The sequence below is a fragment of the Haemaphysalis longicornis genome, unplaced genomic scaffold (assembly GCF_048455015.1).
Source record: "Haemaphysalis longicornis isolate Haplotype H1 unplaced genomic scaffold, Haemaphysalis longicornis Haplotype H1 scaffold_29, whole genome shotgun sequence".
NCBI lineage: Eukaryota > Metazoa > Arthropoda > Arachnida > Ixodida > Ixodidae > Haemaphysalis > Haemaphysalis longicornis.
In genome coordinates this window covers 2,540,616-2,556,188 of record NW_027526331.1, presented here as the reverse complement: position 1 = coordinate 2,556,188, position 15,573 = coordinate 2,540,616, and the positions used below count along the sequence as shown (strand labels likewise).

General features: G+C 52.4%; 1 protein-coding gene across 2 annotated transcripts in view; it reads right to left on the bottom strand.

Moving 5' to 3' along the window:
- LOC144173118 (transformation/transcription domain-associated protein-like) overlaps positions 1–15,573 on the bottom strand; it is a 141,123-nt gene that overhangs the window by 110,705 nt on the left and 14,845 nt on the right. For both annotated transcript variants that reach the window (XM_077701631.1, XM_077701632.1), the window contains exons 4-6: positions 15,390–15,500; positions 13,221–13,325; positions 9,441–9,524 (exon numbers count right to left, since the gene is read on the bottom strand). In XM_077701631.1, coding sequence (XP_077557757.1) covers positions 9,441–9,524; positions 13,221–13,325; positions 15,390–15,500 — 300 coding nt within the window. The remainder of the gene's footprint in view (positions 1–9,440; positions 9,525–13,220; positions 13,326–15,389; positions 15,501–15,573) is intronic.

Genomic DNA, 15,573 nt, shown 5'->3' with positions numbered 1-15,573 from the left:
GTCGTCAAGGTCATCTGGGCCAAGTATTACTCTTTTACGTGCAGCGGAAAGCTCACACTTTTGTTGCAAAGTTTGTCGCTTTTTTCTCACCCTTTCCTTCGTGTTTTTGGACGCCGCCATCTTCACATGTCTACATCATCGATTCCCAGATGTTCGTCATGAGCTAGACATCCTGCTATTGGGCGGCTTTTTCACGCACTTCCGGAAAAGAGATGAGTCGTCTGCTCAGCGTCGGCTCGCCGGCTGATCTGCCAGCGTAGTGCCGGAGTGCTTGGACATTTTACGACAAACGAACAAGTGTAAACAAACGCTTAACCCTTTGTATTGAATGCAACACGGCCATAACACGACATGGATATTCCCTTACCTGAGTACGTTCCATATAAAAAGCGTTGAAGCCCCGTGGCACTTCTTTCGTGCAACCGCACAGAACGCCCTGAGCCGAATGCCCGGGTTTGACGGATACATTTTATTCCACTTCAAAACAATCCAGAGATGCGTTTCGAACGAACACAACGTCACAACATGCGTTGCAAGTCTGAACCGCGATTGACAGATGATAGGTTGCCTCCTCCTGCCCGTCGTAAATTCGGCACTCACCTCGCGCGCGGTTTGCGGGGACGAACAGCAAGTCACTTAACTCTGGCGCGCAAGCCGAGATGGCTTTTAGCCACGCACACTGCACATACCCCATGCGAGGTTGAGTCGTACGTCGCTCGAGAAAGATAATCCAGATCATGGGAAGCACTATCCACCCACAGAAGCACAACGTCGCATTTCATCGCGAAACAAAGGCGTCCACAACACACACACCATCGCCTCCTGTAATGCCAAACGCATTTCACACTTCCCAATGGGAGTGAGTGGTACGCCTGCAGTGCCCACATGTTGCGAGGTGGGGCCCCGAGCTGAACCGGGATCACGCAACTGTAACTGACTTCTGGAGCGGTTTGTGCCTTTGTTGCCAAGGCAACCGATGTTTGAGATTGTCAAATAAATGGCGCTCGCTCCAGAACTAGAAAGCTCAGAGCCGCGCCGGAGCATGTTTTGCCAACGTTGCCGCTCTCCACCACGCGTCGCCCCAAGCTTAACTGGTCACATGATTGAAGCGTTTTGTGCACGGGTTCTGTATCGGTTTAAAATGTCTTTTTCACATGCCGCCGGCAGGAATTACCACCACCGCAAAATAAGACCCGGCACCAGCGGGGCCACATCTGATACAGCGCTTTTTGGATAAACAGTGCGCGGTGCATGAAAGGGACCGAGCGGACGATCCTCCCCGAGCGGCTGCGAGTTCGCCGCCGATTAACCCATTCGATTCCGCCGCTCCGACGCCCGTCCCAGCGTGCTGTACCGCGCAAATTTCGGCGGCACGAGCGGCCCTCTACGCCGCCGTAAAGAAACCTCCACAACTCCGGCTATTTAAATCGCACACCAACACTTTTTGTTTTATTCTGTTCAAGAAATAGTTCGAAAAGCACTGCAGTCAGAAAACCTTGCGTGTGTGGAAGATCTTAAAGCAGACGGGCATGTGAAGTGCCACCCCACATTTCTCACACTCCCACCTGTTCTCGCTCTTTTTGCCCTGGGCTTTGCAGACGTGACATTGCCTTGATGGGTTTGACTTGATGGCATTCGGGAGTATTTGCCGAGGGAAGTGAGCCCAATCACAGGCCTCTAGTCGCATTGGTGAGTCACCGACAGGAAATTTGCCTCGACGCCGGTAGCCAGGCAACACAGCTGTGACAAGTGTGTGGCGCCCCCCATCCCTGATATTCGTTGGCCGCTAAGTTCAGTGGCCCCACCAGGCTCGGTGGGCAACCTTGTGTGTGGCCGAGCAAATAAACGCCTCCGAGCACGGCTGCTCGGGGGTCAGTCACCGTCACCACCAGCACGCTGCATGTCGTCTCTCGGCTGGAGGGTACCCCTACCCTCCCAGGTTCACGAACGCGGGACTAGATCGTGACACTGGCGACGAGGATGGGATACGTCGCCACTGAAGCCACTCGTCGCCACTGACACTGGCGACGAGGGAAGAAGCCCGCGGAGCGGCCGAAGCCACCATGAATGCCGCCACCGAGAACGCCGAGACACCGCCCCCTCAAGCCAGCCGCCATTACGCCATGCCGCTGTACGGGAGGCTCGAGCCGTTTAAGGGTGAAGGGTCCGCCTGGCCGGTCTACGAGGAGCAAGTCGGCGTGTTTTTCCGGGCGAACGACACACCCGAGGCAAAACAGCGCGACATCTTCCTGGCCAGCTGCGGGACCCGCGTCTTCGCTCTCCTGCTCGACCTGCTCAAGCCGGCCACGCCGCACGACAAGTCGCTGGGTGAGCTGCTCGCGACACTACGCTCGCACTACAGCCCGGCTCCGTCGACGTTAATGGAGCGTTTTCGCTTCAATAACCGGAGCCGCCGAGACGGAGAGACGCTCGGGCAGTTCGTCGCAGCGCTGCGAGGGTTGGCGAGCGGCTGCGCCTTCGGGGAGCAGCTCGACTCGCTGCTCCGGGACCGTTTCGTCTGCGGCATCAACGACCCCGCCATGCAGACGCGACTCCTGGAGCTTCCCGACCCCTCGCTGGACGACGCCGTGAAGGCAGCGCTGGCGATGGAGGCTGCGGCCAAGGACGCGGGCGAGCTAGCGCGTGCGGCCGGCGCACCGTCGGCGGAGGCGGCGGTGAACAAGATGGCGGCACGGCATGGCAGGTGCGTTCGCTGCGGTGGTGACCACCCCCCCTCCCAGTGCCAGTTCGCGCAAGCGGAGTGCTTTGCGTGCGGAAGAACTGGGCACATTGCTCGGGCGTGCCAAGGGGGGACGACGGCGGACGGACGGAAGCAGCAGCCGGCGCCGAGCACAGGTTCCGCGCCAGCCCACGGCCGAGGGAGTCGGCGCAAGGGTAGGCAGCGGGGGCGTGCGGCAGCAGCTTCGGGTGCCGCGGCTAGGCTTCACGTCGTGGCCGAAGACCCGCAGATGTTCGACATGTGGCACGCGGCCACAGTGCAGCCGCCGGTGCCACCATACTGGCTGACCGTCGAAGTCTGCGGGCGCCCCATCTCCATGGAGCTGGACACAGGGGCCAGTGTGTCTGTCATGGCCGGGAAAGTATTCAGACGCACCTTCCCTGGCGTGGCCGTCGAGGCGTCGGGCGTCATGCTGCGCAGCTACTCCGGACAGCTCGCCCAAGTCGAGGGTCAAGCCCAGGTCAGCGTCCGCCTTGGTGACAGGGAGGCCACCCTTCCCCTGTACCTGACCAAGGGGCCGTCACCGACGCTGCTGGGCCGGAACTGGATCCAGGCGTTGGGCGTGAGGCTGCCGGAGTACCAGGACGCAGAGCATGCAGTGGCAGACGTCCCCGGCCTTCTGACCAAGTTCGAGGCCCTGTTCCAGCCCGAGGTGGGGACATTCACCGGCACGGCGGCAAGCGTTGAGGTGCCAGAGGGAGCACTGCCCCGTCCAGCCCGACTGCATGGACGGCGTCATCGAGCAGCTGCTGCACCGGCGAGAGGCCGGCACCAACGGCGGCGGGGTACTGGGCACCATTGGCCGCCTGCTGCACCTGGTGGTGCTGGGTGCCAGGGCCAGCGCCCAACAGGTGGCGCAGGCTATGCGGCAGGCGCTCCCACAGGGCTTCCGGCTCGACGACAAGGCCCAGTACGCGCTGGATTTCAGGATCATCGACGGCGACGTGGGCCTGCCGCACAACTCGTTCCGCACGGAGCCCCTGCCCCAGGGCTGCCTGTGCGTGTACACCAGCCAGCCGGGGCTGGAGTACATCCGCGAGAGCCTCGAGAAGACCCTGCTAGCCAACCTGGAGCAGGAGGACCGGCTGCCCTTCCACGGCCTGCCCCTAGTCATGGTGTTTGCGGGCCAGGGGGACTTCCTGCGCGAGGAAGGCATCATCCGGGCCAAGAGCCTGCAGTGCCCCTTCGTGGACGACGGCGGCGGCCTGGACCCCGTGCGGCTGGAGCAGGCGCTGTGCGCGCTGGTGGAGAGCATCGAGCGGCGGGCGGGCCGGCTTCGCATCTACCAGGCGCTGCCCGCGGTCACGGGGCCCCGGCCAGACCTGCGGCTGATGCTGTGCATGCTGTGCGGGGACCCGTACGCGCCCGAGCAGGTGCTGGCGCCCCTGCTGGTGCAGCCGGACTGCCTGGCCACGGGCCTGCTGCACTGCCTCAGCCAGGACTCCTTCAAGGGGAGCCAGCTTTACCAACCACTGCCAGCACAGCACCAGGGGCTGGTGCTACTCGTGCCACTGTGGCGCCACGCGCAAGTCCTCCGAGACCGGGAAGGCTGACAGCTGGTGTGAGAGTGCCACAAGTGGCACCCAATGCTGCCACACTTGCATCGACACCTGTTCCCAGGCGGAGTGCGAGACTGCGGAGACCTCCGGACCGGTACTCGCCGGGGGGACAGGTGTTTTGTGTTTGTGTAGGACAAACAAACTTGGGGGTGAGGGGTGTGACAAGTGTGTGGCGCCCCCCATCCCTGATATTCGTTGGCCGCTAAGTTCAGTGGCCCCACCAGGCTCGGTGGGCAACCTTGTGTGTGGCCGAGCAAATAAACGCCTCCGAGCACGGCTGCTCGGGGGTCAGTCACCGTCACCACCAGCACGCTGCATGTCGTCTCTCGGCTGGAGGGTACCCCTACCCTCCCAGGTTCACGAACGCGGGACTAGATCGTGACAACAGCCTCTTCGATCATCTGCTCCGCCAGGTCGACTTTCCAGTCTGTCTAGCTGGCTCGCCTTCCCGTAACCTTGGCTGACAAGATGTAGCTGTTGTAAACAGCGATGTCCATGATGTAGAAAAATATTTTCTTGTATCCCTTTGCGTACCTACGCATTATGGGGAAGGAAGCGAGCTGTTGATCTTCTCGATCGACACCTCCCATTCCACGGTTGTAGTCCTGCACAACCTGGGGCTTCAAAACCGGCAGATCATTGTGGCGTTTCTTCTTGCCGGTATCAGTCACATTGGCTGATTTGTGACACGTAGAAAGCATGTTGACCGGCTTCTTGTCCTGCCATGTCAAGGCCATGATGCCTTGGGAGAAAAAGGCCTTGCACTCGCCTTTTTTCAGCTTTGTCTTTTTTAGCTCTTTGGGATGTTCTTGCGATGCACCCTAACAGTACCGACGGCGTTAGATCCGGCTTCGTGTATTTGAAGAAAAAGGAAGGGTGAGGAATACCAATTGTCCATGTAGATCGTGTGACCATCCGCGAGATGATCGCCGCAAAGGTTGATGACGACAGCCTCACTACACAACATTCTAATGGTAGCGGCCGTATGCTCACTTTTTCCTGTATATACAGAAAAGTTGAGGCAGTAGCCACTAGCAGATTCGCACAGCTTATAAAACTTCACGCCAAAACGGGCGCGTTTTGACGGGTTGAATTGCACGTATGCGAGACGACCACGAAACTTCATCAAGCTCTCAGCCACAGCGAGACCTTCTTCTGGAGAATAGGCACTGCCGATGGACTTGAGTATGTAGTCCAGTACAGGTCGTAACTTCGCCAGCTTGTCATCACTTGCGGTGAGGTTGTCGTCACAGAAGTGTAGCTACCGGGAGAGCGCCCAGAAACGTTGCCTTGGCATCACCGTCGCAAAAAATGGTGTGCTAATAACACTTCTTTGCGACCAATACGCCTGTATGCTGCTCTTTTTTACCTGGCTCATTAGTACACAAAGCGCAAAGTAAACTTTCATCTCCCCCGGTGTCGTATCATGCCATGTGGGGTCCGGGTTGGAAGCCTGTTTTTCCTTTGCATAAGCATTCGTGTGCCTGGAAATCATTTCCCAAAAATCGTCTCCGATGAGGACGTTGAACAATTCTTCTGCTCGTGGACTGTCACCTACTTTCAGTTCGATCGATCGCTTCACACCAGCACATCCGCTAAAAGGCAGTTTGGTGACAGTTTCAGAACTTCTTTTTCCTCCCACTTCCATTCGTCATTTTTGAACTTCTTTGAAGGTGGTGGGTTGGAGAGACCGCCTTGATGTACACTCACCTCGCTTTCACAATCACTGTGGTTGTGGGAGTCACTCTCGTCACTGCTGCCTCCTTGGTCGGAGAGAACTTCTGTGTCGTCCCCAGAGTCGCTTTCTTCTTCACTTTGAAACACCAGCTCGAGAATTTCGTCGCACGTAAGGCTTTTTTTCTTTCGCGACGCCATGCTTCAAGCGGCGAGCAACTCGAAAGAGAAACAGGAGCCAAAATACCCGCCAAATTTTTTTTTCGACAACCAAGGTCGACTTTACTGGACAACTATGTCCATCTGGTGTGAATAGGACAAAACAACCAGACACAGAGCAGAGGGTAGCGCCACCTACCGGGGTGTTTTAAAAGCAATTGTTTTTCTGGGGGCCGGCGAACCGCCGGCTTATCGCAGTATGGCCTTGACGAACGCGGCCGGCGGATCGCCGGCTTTGGAAGCGAATGGGTTAAAAGTCACGTGCTGCCCTGCAGCAATGCACACCGCGAAAGGGCAAGGCCAGGCCGCCACACAAATGCGGCCAGATTTTTTGTTCACTTTTCCAGCCTTGAGCGGAGTGCAGGATTCATGGTGTCAACAAAGCTTGCCCGTAGCAGACGGCAGTATGAGGAGCGCCATAGCGGAAGTACGTCACCGCTGAAGCGTGCAGCATCATGGGAGGGAAGGCTCTCGCGCCGTCAACAGCGAAAGGAGGAGGAAACGTGGCGCGACGATAATGCGCGGTTTTTGATTTACGATTTCTCAGCTAATACTCATCGCTTTAACAAAATTCTTGCAGGAGGAGATTGCTAATACATTGTCTTATTTGGTTATATGTACATCCATGCATCGGCGGAAGGTATTTCAGGACCCCTTTAAGTCTGTCTTTGCTTCCGAGCACGCTGGAAAAATGCCCGATTTGAAGCACCACATGCCGACCCTTTAGAACCCCCCTGCTGTTTGTAACAGGCCTCACAGGGGTTCCATTACGTCTATCTCTTTGCTTCCCCTGGACTTAACATGCATCATACGACACCCCTAACGAGGAACCCACTTTGCCTCCTTTGTGAGTTGCATTGTCCTTCTGCAGGCAGTTAGTTATCAGGACACCATAACAACTTCCATTACAGGTCTCATTATGCACTGCCTTGCTTTTTGCAGATCCATTCAAACTTCAAGCCAATGAGAATGCTTTCCTCAACTATACCACCCCAGCCATATTTAACAAAGACCAAAGGCGTATGCAGAACGCCATGGTGGAGGGGCACATAGATCTCGACAAAAAAACAAAGAGAAAACATGAAAGGAGGAAAAGGCGAACAAAAACACCACGCAAACACAGAAGTTAAATAAAAACCTAAAAAAAGCATCAATACAACACTTAAGACTCCCCTGAGAGCTATATAGTAAATGATGCTTACACACTTGCTCATGCTGTTTTTGGTAGCATGGTTCGTATAGGTTAGGTGCACAAGGATGCAAGGATTATAAGAGAAATATTTATTTTTGCATGGATTAATTTGGTTTAGAGTGGCTCTCTCTACCCCCTCTAGCTCCTAAGCCTCCTATCAGCTGTATGTGGCAGTGCTTTTATGACTTGAGCTGGGCAGACTCATTGCGTGACGCATTACAAATGCACAATCCTTGCGCTGGAATCTTCTTTACACCTAAATATGAGGAAGCACCGCTTGAACTGGCAGTCCAACCTGCCCAATGCCTCTGAACATACCGGCACCTTTCCTTGCTGGTAAATCCCCGCTGCTAGGCCATGCCGGCCCAAGTTCATTGAGCATTATGCACCACCACTAGGTTAAGTAAGTAAAAAACCTTAGGCAAAGCGGCTTCCCCAGACTGCGAGTCAATTTGATTTAGATTCACCAGATTACTCTCACAGGCTTTCAATGAAATACCGAACTACCTCAAACATTTGCAAAAAGAAGTACAGAGTATTCAAGGTGTTCAATTAAGTATTCGTAGATTGATATAGTATAATAAATTCATACTTGTCATCAAATTATTCGTGCAGCCACTATTAACTTCAAGATCAAAATTTGGACATCTGTATTTGGACATCTGTGCTTTCCAGAGAGTTAATGCCGGGCTGGGCCCGAACAAATCATGAGGCTCAATAACCGAAGGTGGCTGAGTGAGAAGAAGAGCCTCTCCCCTCTCTTCCCTGGGTGCGGGTCAGATCTTATCAGCTGACAGAGCGTCACGGGAGCTCGACCGCGGTGCACGCCACCCCGCGGTGGGGCGGCAGCAGTGCGGGAGCCTCCTCTGCAGCACTTTTCTCATCACCCCGCACCCAGGGCGCACTCACCAGCCCCGCACGTGCCCTGTTGAGCAGCCTCCACTCTAGTAGGCGGAGGAGCCCCCCAGCCCAGAGCACTTTCAGCCTGGGGCATGTTACTGCGACCCACTACTCCAACTTCCCAGTCGGCTGGCTCGAGACCACGGTGATAGTCTGGGGCACTACGCTCTGTTCCTTGGACACAGCGTGTGCCTCGGTGGTCGGCAGCCCCCCATGCATCACGCACACCTTGGGGCACAGCACGCCAAAATGCTTTGCCAGCCAGAACATAAAAGCCCACACAGAAAGACCCTACACCAAGCAAGGGCAAGGCCATAGCACCGCAATCATTCCGTTCCCCTGAGAAAGCTGGTAGTGCGCTTCTTTTTCTCTCTGGTGTTCCAAGCTTCACCCAGCCAGCTGTGCACACGAAACTTGCAAAGCCCGGGGCACACAAATCAGAACGGGGTGCTGCATATCTGGGCGAGCTGCACGAGCTGCGAAATTGGCACCAACTGTGCTCATTCCAATCTGGGCCCGAATAATTGGCCGGGCTGCCATCTCCAGCGTGGTACGAGTGTGCCAAATACACACAAAGGGCACCCCACCTTCCCTACAGGCACCCGTGCACTGCATGAGCTGGGCAACGCCACCACAGCGAGTGTGAGAACACTAAAAACCACCTGTCTCGAAGCAAGGCCGCCCCAAATTTTGCCTTTAAAGAGCAAGCACACTGCCTATTACAAAACTCGTAACAAAAGCACCTCACACCACAAACACTGCCCAGCCTTTCCCCCCCAGACCCTAGCTGCAATAAGCACTACAATTACTATTGTGGAAAGGCTCCACTAGGGCAAGTTGCACAGAGCACCAAGGAATGCCACACTGCACGCAACTGTGCGGATGAAAATAAGCAGTTATAAGTTACAATGCCGCCTGCTCACAACGCATCTAGGTGAGCTACACAGACCTCTTTTTCTTTTTTTTTCTTTTGCCATGAGCTTGCTCCTAACTGACGGGCCATGCTACCACCCCTCGTGCAATGCCCCTCAATGCCCCTGCATTAAAGACAAACAAGCGCACGGGCACCAACTGCAGACGAGAGGGAGCAGAGATGCCAAAGAGTGACACACGGCAGCAGCACTGGCTGGCATGGGACGGAGCAGCTCCCACTGACCTCTGGGTTGAACTGCGGCCGGTACTGCTTGTGCAGCTCAATGATGATCCGCAAGCACACCAGCACGTTCTCCTCGTTCTCCACCTGGGCAGCAAGTGCGTCTTCTCAGGCTCTCAAAGCAAGGAACATGCTAACTGTGCTGGCACAATTGCGATGCAAGAGTATTCTTTTTTTTTCTTCCCTTAAAATTCCCCTTGCACTAACTACACTGGAATAGAAGGCAACTATTCAAAATCATCGGGAGTTCTAAACCATCATGCAGGTAACCACAAAATCTCAAGAAATAGTGCACTGTTCTTACAATACCACCAGTTTGGACACAGAACTGTTGACAATACGGGAACCATTATCATTACAGCGAGCCTCGCCAGTATGGTCTCCTCGATTACGTCTGTCATAGATGTTCTCAAGTACTCTTGGCTCATGAAAGCGTGCGCACAGCAAAGGTGTACATTTACTTTCGGGGCTCAATTTGGAGCAGCACCTCTTGAGCCCCAACTTCGAAAATGGAAAATGAACTGAGTTTGCGGCGGCATTCAAGATGATGATTATTGTGGCTGAGGCAACAATTCAATCACTGCACAGTACATTTAACTCAAAAATCCTACGGTACATGGATATGTAGGGATGCGCGAATATCCAGAACTTTTGAATATCAGGACGAATAACACAATGTTCAATTCAGCTTTGAATGAAATAGCGCTGTTAGGAAATTCCAAGTAAGTTTTGCAAGTATGTACTTCGAAGTCCGAATACACACCGATGCTCTCCGCTGCCAGCAAAGGGCTTTCCCACACTGCTTCGGTCATGTGCAGACAAGTGGCATGAGGAAGGTGCTTTCGGGCAATACCTCTTGCCTCCTTGGCATTGCGCCAACTCCACTCTTGTACTTCTCGCATCATGATAGGCTCGTCCCCTTCCTAGATAAGAAGGCCCAGCTGCATACTGTCAGAGTCCCGGGTCTTTAGTTTACTGAAGTTGTTGGTCACATTTTTTTTAACCTGTGATGTTCCATTTCGGTTTTTATATATAGGTCATCAGAAAAACGATACACTCACTTAACTTTGCAATCTTAGACACTGAGATAAAGCTTTCTTGACAAGGAAACCTTGACAATGCCGCACTCTCAAACTGCCCGTGAACCCTACAGGTTTGCTATTAGGCACATGGGCCAATTTCGGTCTCAACTCTTTTATATGTTAACATTATGTCTGACATGCCCTTCGTAGAACCCACATTGAAGATTTTTGCACGTTCATGTAGGGCCATTCCAAGAGTGCTTTTTTTGGAATAAAATTCATGCATTGTTAGTACTACGATAGGGACCAGAAGCAAGTGCAAAGCGGGGATGGCACATTAGAACCCCGATGATACGTCACTTGGTCTTACGACGACCCGCTTATTACGACGTACCACTGCAGTACTGGCAAACCCCTGATAGGAGCAATGCATTGAAACCCCCGATTATACAACGCTTGAGTGCATGCGGCCCGCTTCATACAACAAACCCTGGCGGGTATAAGCCGGCGTTTTTCCCATCTTTTACACCGCTTCCATCCCAACCTTTCTTTATTCTTAACCCCCGTTTGATGCTGATTGATGTGCAAAGGTCCGCAGGCGGAGCAGACCACTCGCTGAGCAGACGAAAGCAAGCAGGCAAATACTGGCAGATGGGTGTTGACCATCAATGGCCGCACGTGGAATCAGAAGGCCAACACACCAACCGCAAGAGGTCGAATTCGTGCTGGCCGGCAAACCGCAAATTTGAAGCTCCCATCGAATAGACAAATGTGTAAACATATGACACAACCCCCAGTGGTGACCAAAGACCCGCTTTCCTCGCCCACTCGAAGCAAGTTTCCTCCTCTCCCCATTCCGGAGCCAAAAAAAAAAGTAACATGGCACTGGTACAAAACCAAGTGAAATGCAGAATGCCCATCGCTGAGGCCACTATTCTAGCCGACAACCACGGCGACCACGGATTTTTTTTTTCCCCCTTTCTTTTGTGTTATTATTTAAATTGCGCGCGTGCGTAACTGTAATAAAAATTTTGAAAGCATTTTTCAGTTGTTGTGACCATACTCGTAATAATTCGGACACTCGGTTAATTCGGACATTCTCTCCGGTCCTGTGAAATTCGAATTAATGGGGTTTTGCTGTATTTGAACAGCATTATTGACTTCAAAGCCAAAACTCGCTCTTCGCACATCCCCAGTGATATGTTATAAAGGTGGAGAGAAAGGAGCTTGAGTAAGATGCCACTTGGTCTTGTGACACATATATAGCATGCTTATCTAGGGCAGAGAACTTCGCACGACGCCCAGGATTTTCCCTTTGACCGAGCCCTTCATTCAGCCAAAAACTGATGCCAGGATGTGACCAGACTTGTGTCATATCACCGTCACGCTGCACCTTCGCGTAGGAAATGGTCTTACCCAATCGACCAGATAGGTAGTGCCAGCGACACATCAATTTTCCTGGACTCACCTGCCCTCTGGCGTAATCGAAACACTGTCGAGCTGCCTCTCACCAATGTGTGGTGGGAACTATGAGGAACGCAACAAGATTTGGTTTTTTTTCCCTTTGCTGCACATCAATTTCCCTTCACACTCCACCGCGAGATGCAGCTAAGAAATTCTTTCCGGCTTAAAACACTGTACCACTGGCTTCAACATACAAGGCGCAGTGTTCTGCAAATGGCTTCAGCTTCCACCCTGCCCTCAACCCTGATCGCACTTGCAACAACTGTGCCTTGAAAGAAATGGCTCGGCATGTGTTGTTCTCCTGCACCTCTTCCGAGAATGCACAACCAACTTTCCTGAACAACATGCGGTTATGTGGAAAGGAGCCATGAAGAGAAAATACAGCTTCGTTTAATTTGAAAGAACTAGGATTCAGTATCTCACTCAGCTCCCTTACAGCCACAAAAGATGTTCTTTAACGAAAAAAAAAAGCAAGAAGTATTTAAAAACTTTCAAATTTTGTTATGTGTAAGAATGTTATGAGCAAGAATGACGTCAACGGGCCAACAATAAAACATAATTTTCAGTGCGTTAACTGCACGTTACCATTCAAGTGATGCGGTCAAATGGAACTAGAGGCCCCATTACAGACGTCAAGTCATGTGCCGTCGCAACAGGTCAGTTAGGCAGCCGCCAATCGCACAGACAAGGTTCCGTGACGTCATAGAAAAGTTGCGGGAAATTGGCTAGTGGGTCGCCACGGCTTTACACGTTTTCTTTAATATCTCCGTTATTTGTTTGAAGATTGCGGTGATATTGGTATCATTGTTATCGGGACTAAGCAGTCTTTCTAATAAACCCAACTTGTATTTTGTCTTCATGGCTCCTTTAAATACAAGGCCCTCCCTTTCTTACCCCACAATGCCAAGCCCAGCTTTAAATACCTCAAGGGGAACCTCTCCCCACTAAGATAACGAGTGCATTCTCATTTATGAAGGTGCCCGTTGCCACAAACTGCATCCTTAGCAGTTCCTTCGAAAGAAGTGCCAGCTCTCTGACTTAGATTGCTGCAGTGCCTCCTTTGTAATACGTAGACAGGTACGTCCTTTACCAGTCATGCAACCCTATCTGTCCATGAACCATTCAGCCCCTACAAAATATCGACTGGTGGAGCTGCTTTACTGAACGCCTTTTCTTACGCCAATGGATCTGCCGCCACCACGGCCCCCCAGTCTGAACCACCGTTTTCAAGACTTTGTGGGTGCCGTGAGGGAGGGCCGACAGGGAGAAGACAGATGGCAAGCAGAGCAACCCTCACCTTGAGCAGCTCGAACATGAGGCTGAGGATCTGCTTGACGTAAGGCCGCAGGTGGTCGTTGGTCGGGATGCGGTGGATGATCTCCAGGATGAGCTTGCGCAGTTGCTGGGGGAAGAAAGAAAGGGAGAGGGGGGGGGGGGGCACAGCTCCACTTCACTCCCCGCACTGCCACTGGGGTTGCCCCTCAACCGCGGCAGCCGCAAACAAGCCCGACTATCCCAAGTGCCTACCGCGTTTTGCACCTACAACAAATGGGGGAATCCACAGTCTGCCACAACCACGGTCAAAGGCTACAGAGAGAGACATGACAAAGAGCTCCGACACAAAAACCAAGGAAAAAAAGAGAAGAGTGTTACGCAGCAAAATTTACACCCGGAACAGTAGTATATGACAGCCTGTTGTTTTAGCCACCATTGCATGTGGGCTTGATGACACGCCAGGAAGTGCAATATGCATCAAAGTGCAATGCCAGGACTGCCTTGGCCTGCTGCTGGCAGGGCCACTAGAAGGACCATCAACTAAGCGCTGCACTCAACCAGGCTGCTTGATTTTTAACAGAAGCTGTGGGGATTGTTCGTGTCGGGGATACAAGGCGCCATGCCCGATAACATTGTTTTCACAGGGTTTTCAAAACAGCTGCCAGTCTTTACCTGTCAGCTGCGCAACTGTCTCTCCATTGTTCAGTGTTCTTTACTGCCTACTAAGCATGTACAGTAAACACTTTTTTTATGCCCCTGGTTTGCTTTCAAAATTCAAAAATGTTCCCAGCAAAGGAAGACGAAATTCAGACTTGCGTTTTCAGTTGCCTTCTCCATCACACTTCACCCACGAAACAAAGCCTCCAAATGCGTAATATGAAGATAGTTTTCATAAACTACGTTACCAGCTAGGTTACCAGATAGATGTGACTGGGTTACGAGTCGTTACACCAAGCATTGGTGTTGGCCACACGCACCAAGAAGCCACAGATTTGAGTTACCCTTCAAACCGTCTCATTCTAAGCTTAAGAGGAATTACAAAAGCCACAGACACGGGATAGCAATTGTCATCAAGCGGCGAGATTTTTTAAAGCAGGCCAGCTCGGGCAGGTGCACGGACAGAGAGCAAGCGAAAAAAAGAAGCTGCCATCAGTTCATATCTATACTCTGTAATGTGTAAGTGACTGGGTGTCAAGGTTGTTTTTCCAGCACCTGACAAAAGGTCACCCCTGTGCAAACTCGCATACTCAGGAGGAGAACCAGTCCAACAAGGACTCACGTCGACACGGTGACGGTAAAGCATGCTCCACTCCTTTCTCCTGCGGTTGACAGTACATGGGACCCACACCGACACCTTAGCATTCTGCTGCTAGAAAAATGCCACACAAAGTGTGGATAGAAGTTACGGAGGCATGGAAAACCCCGCTATGCCACTGCTCCCTCTATGCACTGCGCTGGACCAATTACCCTGCACATACTGTCCCCTTTCTTTGCGCTGTCGAGTCGGACTCCCTGTTTTGACACAGCATGCTGTATTTATTCGATTATAAAGTAGCCACGATTATAAGGTGAGGGTGCAGTTTGGAGAGTAAAAAAACTCGCCACATATGTGTGTGTATATATATATGTATATATATATATATATACATACATACATACACACACACACACATTATACTGCGCTTCGAATATAAGGTGGGGTATGACATTCAGACTACAGATTTTGGAAAAAACCTCACCTTTTATTCGAATAAATATGATACTTTACACGCAATCACCAGTGTCAGCTAACTGATTGATTGTGGGGTTTAATGCACTGAAGTTATCCCGGGCAATGAAGCATGCCGTAGTGGAAGGCTCCGGATTAATTCTGACCACCTGGGGGATCTTTAGCGTGCGCCGAAATATCGGCACACACGTTTTCACTTTTTGCCTCCATCAGAGCGGCCACCAAGGCCAGGAATCGACCCCATGTCTCTGCGCAACAGCGGCAGGCCCCAGTGTGTCTGGGTGTGTTGCCTCTTCCTGCATTGACGCGTACACTAACATACCGCACCGCACAAATTATCCGAGACCGTTTTAATCAGGCAGGATCACAAGACGTTCTTTTTGACCAAAAAAAAAGAATTCCAAAAATGCCAGGCAGTTAGCCATACTCAGGAAGAGAACGGCCAGCTATCGTCGTCCTCACCTGCATGTTGTGCTCAGCGATGAACTGAGGCTTGCCCTCCTGCAGGATGCGCAGGAAGACTCGCATGGCATGGTCCAGGAAGGTCGGGTAGTGCACCGATGTCACAATGGTCTGCACAGCACAGACAGGGCCCCACCCCCAACAGTGTTGGATGACAAGAGCACTCCTCACTGCTCGCCTAAAT